General features: G+C 41.4%; 1 protein-coding gene across 1 annotated transcript in view; it reads left to right on the top strand.

Annotated features, from left to right (window-relative positions):
- The first annotated feature begins 1691 nt into the window (after positions 1 to 1691).
- The window catches only part of LATS2 (large tumor suppressor kinase 2), an 85839-nt gene continuing 79626 nt past the window's right edge, over positions 1692 to 7904 (top strand). Inside the window, exon 1 of the mRNA XM_006831963.1 lies at positions 1692 to 2045. Coding sequence (XP_006832026.1) covers positions 1704 to 2045 — 342 coding nt within the window. The 5' untranslated portion in view covers positions 1692 to 1703. The remainder of the gene's footprint in view (positions 2046 to 7904) is intronic.

The following is a 7904-nucleotide window of genomic DNA, read 5'->3' on the forward strand; positions in this document are numbered from 1 at the left end:
TTTCATGGGAGAACATCAACTTTACACTCATCCTATCTTACTTTGTTTCATTGCAATGGTTACAATCCCCTCCACGCATAGTCATCCAACAGTATTTGCTTCTATTCCCTCTGTGTTTTGTGGGTTTTTTTGGATGTACACCGAAACACTCAGGAATAAACAATCATTCAAACAACCAAAGGGTACACCCTGCAATCCTGCCTCCTGGCCACCAGCACACAGCCCATCGCCCTCCTGAGTCCAGAGTCCCCAGCCGCTCCACCTCTCCACATCATCATCTCTGCCTCCATCTCTGGCGTTGCTGCTTCTCTGAATAGGATCCTACACTCCGCTCCTGCTCTTCTCCCTTGATGGTCCCAGGGTCTTCCTCTCCTGGACTGCAAGATCAGCCACTCCCCTTCTTTTGTTACAAAATGTCTACCTTCACAGTTGCAGCAATCACAGTCAGTCCTGATAGCAGTTATTCACTATTGAACCACAAGAGTCTTATCCCCATCTCCTTTCACCAGCCTCATCTGGACAGGTTGAAAACCACTCAGTGGAGATTCTACCTTCCCCCACACCCTCTGAAACTAAATTCCCTCTTGAAAACTTGTAAGCCAGTCACTTCGTGCCTTTATAGCCCCCCATTTTAGGTAGCCATTGTCTGAGTTGCCCATCCCTGTCAATCCTGTGTGCAGAGGGGTGGGAAGATGACATCTAGGTTCAGGTAATGGTGGAGTTTATGTGCTGGAATCGTAGGTGGTCTATACCAGTATAACTTTTACCCAGAGCCTTTTGCTGTTAGTGTGATCACAGATATGTTTATCAGATCTTTTCTGTGTTGCTGAGAAATGGTTACCCTGTAAGAAAATCTAGGCAGTAGTCATTGCTGTCAGTGTCAAAACGCTTGTGTTGGAACTGCTGTTCACTGAAATGTAGACACTTTTTGATATCATGTTTTGTGGTGTTCTTCAGGAGGATTGCGAGGGTTTTACAGAGAGAGATTTCCAAAGAGATGGAAGGACCATAGCTTCAGGTAGGTAGGAGGTTACCAAAGCAACAAGGAAAAGGGCCCACAGAATAGATTGGGAATCGAAATTGGTGCATAGAAACAAGTGAGAAATGCAAGACCTCATCTACACAATTTAACCATGAATACTCAAGCTATAGGATTTCAAAGTGAAATTATATTATGAGGAAGCATTCTAAGCAAGCTGTCATTTTTCAATACTACTGTCCTTGCCTTGAGTTGACTATTTGTAACTGATATCAGCTTGTGGAGATTTACTTTATTGCTGATTGCATTTTAACAAAAGACATCTTGGGCTCATGGGCTCTAACCAGAGTTTAGCAGTATTGTTGTCATTTCTTAGCGGGCGGTGTGTTGGTTCTTAATCATCTCAAGTGGAATCATTCCAAGATCACAGTCTGTTTTTGAAAAAGTATCAGTATTACCTGAAAGCCACAAATGAACATTTTTCTCCCATTTATTTTCTTTTTCAGATCTTCAGATCTTCAAAATGAAGACTCTGGAAAGTTTAGGTTTTCTATGGGAACTACGAAAACTGAAGGAAATAAAAATTTCACAAAGAAGTTGCTTTGAAAATATGTTTACAAAGAACTGATACTGACAGTTTTTGTTTTTTTGTTTTTTGTTTTTTAACTAATAGTAAAACACTTTAAGAAGATTGTATTTATAGTAAAAGAAAACTGGATTAACAATGAGGCCAAAGACTTTTCCTGCCACGGCTTATTCTGGAAATAGCAGGCAGCGATTACAGGAGATTCGTGAAGGCTTAAAGCAACCGTCCAAGTCTTCTGCTCAAGGGTTACCCGTGGGACCAAACAATGACCCTTCCCTGGATGCCAAGGTCCTGGGGGGCAAGGATGCTGCCAGGCAGCAGCAGCAGATGAGAGGCACCCCAAAGTTTGGACCTTACCAGAAGGCTTTGCGGGAAATCAGATATTCTTTGTTGCCTTTCGCTAATGAATCGGGCACCTCTGCAGCTGCAGAAGTAAACCGACAAATGCTACAGGAACTGGTGAATGCAGGATGTGACCAGGTGGGTGTGCCTCCCCCTCCAAGCATCCTGGGATGGCAGTCCCAGTGAGAGCAAGTTTCCAGGAGAGGTGCGTCCAAGGATTCTTGGGCCACCTAAAGGCTTTGTGTTGATTACTATTCATAAAATGTTTCTAGGTTAAAGACCCAAGGCCCTGGAATGTACTGCTGAGCTGTGGTCTACTTTCTCTCTGAACGAGTTTCTTTAGCTGCTTTTCCTTTCTGGGAAAGATCCAGAAGTTCCTGAACTCTCCTAAAATTCTGCTGTGTGTATTTTCTGTTCTATTTGTGTGAAGATGAGAGGGCCTTTCACACTTAGCTTCCTTTGGAGAATATTCTGAACTATCTTAGGGAAGAGACACTTGTCTTGTCCTTTTGATTTTGTTGTTTGATTAACATGAACTGGGTGTTCTCTGACATTTTCCTGCTGTTTTAAAAAGTAGTGTAATATGCTATTACAGATGGAACTTAGTATGTTAGGGAGATGACAAGCACTGGAGAACAAAATAAACTTGAGGAAATGGTGGCCACACAATCTAACTTCTCAGCCACTTAGATGGCGGAGGTACCAGTTATGCATAAGTACTCCACTCACAGTTACACATTTACGTACTGTTGTTGTTATTAAGTGGTGTCTAGTTGGTTTTCGAGGAGCGGCTGGTGAGTTTGAATCACTGACCTTGCAATTCTGCCTGATCTTGCGGTTCAGTGCTTATCCTACAGTGCCACACCATAACTCCTTGGCAATTCACATTCCTGGTTAGGGGGCTGCTGCTAGTGTCCTGGGTCAGTTCCGACACACAGCAACCCTGTCTAGGGTTTCCAAGAAACAGCTGGTAAGTTTGAACCACTGACTTGGCCTTGAGGCCCAATGCATTATCCTACAGCACCATACCAGGACTACGGTCCCCGTTAGGGGGTCCCACCAGCTAAAACTACAGTGAGTAACTGCCAAACCCACACCACTGCCACTGAGTTGAATCTGACTTTCAGCGTTCTGTGTAGAGTGTCCAAGGCTGTAATTCTTTACAGGAGCAAAAAGCCATATCTTTCTCACGCGGAACAGCTGGTGTGTTTGAACCTCCAACTCTGCGGTTAGCAGTTCTGTGTTTATCCTACAGCTCAGCCAGGACTCCTTGTGAGGGAATATAGTCAGCAAAAATATAATTATCTTCTTAAATCGCTTCTGAATGCGTGTTTTATCACCTCTCAGCTTAAAAATCGTAGTTGCATGAAAATGTAAATAAGCTATGTCTGCTGTCTTGGAAAATGAAGATTTCCTTTTCAGAGCACATCGGGATGGTCTGGCCACTTTTCCTTTCCTAGAAATACTCTAATGATGCTGGCATCACAGCTCCAGGATAAGGCTAACACTGTTGTCTTTCCTCGTTCCAATGGCAGTTCCAATCCCCTTGTGTTTTATGACCATAGAATTTAACGTTTCTCAGGTGATATGTGTTTGTGAAACTAAGCCTGCTATTTTGTAGGGGGCTTCCTTGACACTTTGGGATAGACTGGGATTAACTTGTGGGGAGCAAGCATTGTTATGTTGAGAGGTGGTTTTACAAAGCCCAGGATCATGAGTAATGTGGTGCCGAGTGTTTCCACAGTGGAAGCTGACAGTGAAGACATGACCTGGCTTGCTGTGAAAACCCAACGTTAAATCTGCTGCCAAGTGTTATCCCCTGACAAACAGAACTTGATGGGCTTCAAGGCAGGGAAGGGAGCAGTCCTGGGGAAATACTGGCGTGAGATTGCAGAAGGGTTTACAGGCCAACAGCAGAGCTTAAAATCGTCTCCTATAAATCACTTGCAAACAAAAGGGGTAATCAGAGCTGGGGTGTTCTGTGCAGTTGTGTTTCAGCTGTGATAAAAAGAAACAAGTCGAGCAAATAATCCAAAATACAGGTGGGATCTCATTATGGTAAAATCCATTAGTGATAATTATAGTGTAAGAAATAATGAAACCGGTGCTGTTTCCAGTGCAATAAAATACAGTCAAATTAAAGATCGTGACACCAATAAAGTTCCCATCAACATTGAATTTATGTTAATTGCCAGCAGAAAGGGCTTCAGCTACCATATTTAATACTCCTGAAAAAATTCAGTCAGTTTGGTGTGTAATGTTACTTTATAACTTAAAACAGCGGCTCCTCCACCCTTTCCAGCCAACTCAGACTTTTCTTACTCTGGATAGAGAATGGTTTACTCTGGGAGCATTCTGGTAGGAAAGTAGTTTGTGAACCCCAATAATGTGAGGTCAAGGCTGCTCCATTACTTCTAGAGCTCCATGTGTAGCTGTTGGATAAAGCAGATCATTAGCATTCTAATGTGAGAGTAAAGAGAACCCCTAGTGTGGCAGCTGCTTTTTCTATTGTATTGCCTTTTCATTTCGATTAAAATTGTTCTCTTGTATTCTGAGTTAAAGTGTGATCTTAAATATTTTTATCTTGGCAGTCAGCTGCGTGTTTCCATATTAATAGTGGTACACACTTGGATGAGCTATGTTTGCACCTCTTGGTGCTGGTGTGATGTGCCGTGGAGTCGGTTCCGATGCAGTGACCCTGTATAGGGTTTCTGAGACTGTAAATCTTTACGGGAGCAGAAAGCCTCATCCTTCTCCCACGGAACCGTTGGTCGTTTCGAACTGCTGACCTTAAGGTTAGCAGCCCAACTCGTAAACAGATCCTTATGTTTTTACTTACTGCACACATACATTTCCCCTCTGTGTTATTTGTACTACGACTCATGGAAATATTTACTTGAGTACTTACAAAATAAGTGCTTTCTTTTCAACTCTTTATTTAAGTCTAACTTGTATACAGAAAAGTATATAGTTCTAAGGTGTCAAACACACTTATGCAACCAACATCTGAAGGCATATTTTTAATGAAAACTTTAAAAAAATGCTTATTTTCTGAAAAATAAACAAATTAGTAAAAGACCTTGTATTGTTATTGTTGTTGTTAAGTGCCATCGAGTCAGTTCCTACTCATAGTGACCCCATATCAGGTTTCCAGGGAGCAATTGATGAGCTTGAATCACTGACCTTTCGGTTCAAACCAGCCTTGCAGTCTAGTGCATTAACCCACAGCACTATAAATGTCTATAGATCTTTACATAAATTACTAAAGAGTTTTTTTTTTAGGGGGAAAAAAAATCTAGGTCAAAGATTATTATTCATTTTTTAAGGAGTAGTAATCTTTGACCTAGATATTTTTTTCCCTAAGAAAAGTTTTAAGTTACAAAATTGTTGTGTTAATTCACGGCGACCCTATGCACGATAGAACCAAATAGTGCCGGTCCTGTTCCATCCTCAGAGTTGTTTCCAACGTTTGAGCCCATTGTTGTTTTCACTGTACGCATCCATCTTGTTGGGGGTCTTCCTCTTTTCCTCTGACCCTCCTTATTATGAAAAGGAACTATGCATGGATTTCAAACATTTTTTATTACGTCTGAACAGGACCTAGTTTGAGGCACTTAAGAAGGTTAAGAAGGATCCCCCATCTGAGCAACATGATTTCTGCTAAGATTGAAGTAAGAATAAATATGAAAAAAAAAAATGATGAAGCTTGGGTGAAAGAATGATGCTCAGTGGATTTTTGAGGGGTATTTTCCTTCAGTTAATGTAAAAACCATCTCATTGACATTATTGTTAAATTCCTAGGGATGGACTAAATAACTTGTTGATTGGTATCATTGCTTACAAACGTGCCTTGATCTTAATGGAGCTTATGTTAAGAGATAAAGTCATATATTTTATTTTTATTTTGTAATTCCATTTTTCTACAAAAGTTTTGAAATTCCCTTGTATTTTCTCTGTATGTCATGACATTGCTTATTGGTCCAGTTGTAAGGATTTTTGTTTTCTTGATGTTGAAGTCTTCTTCACTTTCAACAAGGATGTTAGTGAGTCTTCCTCCAGTGCTGATGACTTGTCCTTCAGATAGTCTACCTTCTCAGATTATTTGTTCATCAGACAGATTCAGTAAATATGGTAAAAGACTGCACCTTTGATGTGAACCTCTCCTGATTTTAAATCACACACTACCTCCTTGTAGTGTCCAAACGACTGCCTCTTGGTCTGTGTGCAGGTTCTGCATGAGCACGGTGAAGTGTTCTGGAAATCCTGTTCTTCACATTGTTCTCCACAGTGTGTTATGACCCACACATTTGTATTCCCTTGTATAGTCAGTAAAACGCAAGTAAACATCTTCCTGGTATCCTCTGTTTTCAGTGAAGATATAGCTGACGTCAGCAAGGCTCACTCTTGTGTCAAGACATTTTCTAAATCCGGATTGAATTTTCATCCGTTCCTTGTCAATGCACTGCTGCAGCTATTTTAAAAATTATCTGTTTGAGTCAGCAAAATAAAATTTTGAATGAGCAAAAACTTTAAGGATCCCCGGTGGTGCAGTGGCATAAGCCTGGGGTTGCTAACCCACAGATCGGTAGTTCGAACCCATCAGCTGATCCTTGGGAGAAAGAAGAGGCAATCTGCCTCCCTAAAGATTTACAGCTTCAGAAACCTTATGAGTCAGAATGAAGGCCTGTTGTGGTGCTGTAGGATTAGCACTGGACTTGCTAACCCTAAGGTCAGTGGTTCGAACCCATTAGCTGTTCCTCGGAAGCCCTATCCAGAGTCACTAGGAGTCTGAACCGACTCTATGGCACTTAACAACTTGACTCAGTAGCTGTGGGGTTTTTTTTAGTAAAAGTTTAGTAAAGTTTGGTTCTGACTCATAGTGACCCGGTACAGGGTTTCCAGGGCTATAAATCTTTATGGGAGCAGAAAGCCTCTTCTTTCTTCCCCGGACCAGCTGTTAGATTGGAACTACTGACCTTGTGGTTAGCAGCCCCGCTCATAATCCACTATGCTACCAGCCTACCGAATGAGGTTCTTCATTCTCTGGTGATCACCTTTCTGAGGAATGGAAACAAATTGGAATTTCCTTCGGTTAGCGGAGAGGCAATGGTTTCCCAGATTTCCTGGCGTTCCCGAGTGAGCGCTTCCAGGGTTGCATCTTTGGAAACATTTCAGTTTATATTCCGTCTATTCCTGGAGCCCTGTTGTTTGGCGACTGCCTTCAGTGACCTTGGACTTCTTCCTTCAGGACCATCAGGTCTTCATCTATGTCATCACTTAAAATGGTTGAGCATAGACCAGTTTTTTTGTGTGTGTTTTTTTTTAATTGTGTGATAGTTTACATGGGGGAACATTAGTTTTACATTCATTCTATCATACATGGTTTCATTACCCTAGTTACCATCCCTCCTATGCCAGACCAGTTATTTTTGGTACATTGACCCTGTGCATTCCTGCCATCTTCTTTTGCTACTTCTTGCATTGTTTATTAATATTTACCCATATTGTTGTTGTTCAGTGCTGTTGAGTCAATTCCGACTCATAGCAACCCAGGATAGGGTTTCCGAGGAGTGGCTGGTAGGTTTGAACCACCAACCTTGTGGTTAGCAGTCTAGTGCTTATCCTACTGTGCTACACCAGGACTCCAATATTTGCTCGTAGAATCCTTCAATATTGCAAGCCGAGGCTTGACGTTTTTCTTCAGTTATTTCAACTGAGAAATGATGAGTATGTTCTTTTTGATTTTCTAATTCTTAGTCTTTTGCAAGTCAGACATGTTTATAAAACTTTAGTATTTAACTCCTACAACTTAACAACAGAAAGAAAACAACCTAACAAAAATAAGCAAAGACATCTCTCCAAAGAAGATATGCAAATGGCCAACACATGAAAGATGCTCAGTTCATTAATTATTGTTGTTGCTAAGTGCCGTCGAGTTGGTTCCGACTCATAACGACCCTGTATAGGGTTTCTAAGGAGTGGCTGGTGAGTTTGAAC

The sequence above is a fragment of the Chrysochloris asiatica genome, unplaced genomic scaffold, assembly GCF_000296735.1.
Source record: "Chrysochloris asiatica unplaced genomic scaffold, ChrAsi1.0 scaffold00005, whole genome shotgun sequence".
Classification (NCBI taxonomy): Eukaryota; Metazoa; Chordata; class Mammalia; order Afrosoricida; family Chrysochloridae; genus Chrysochloris; species Chrysochloris asiatica.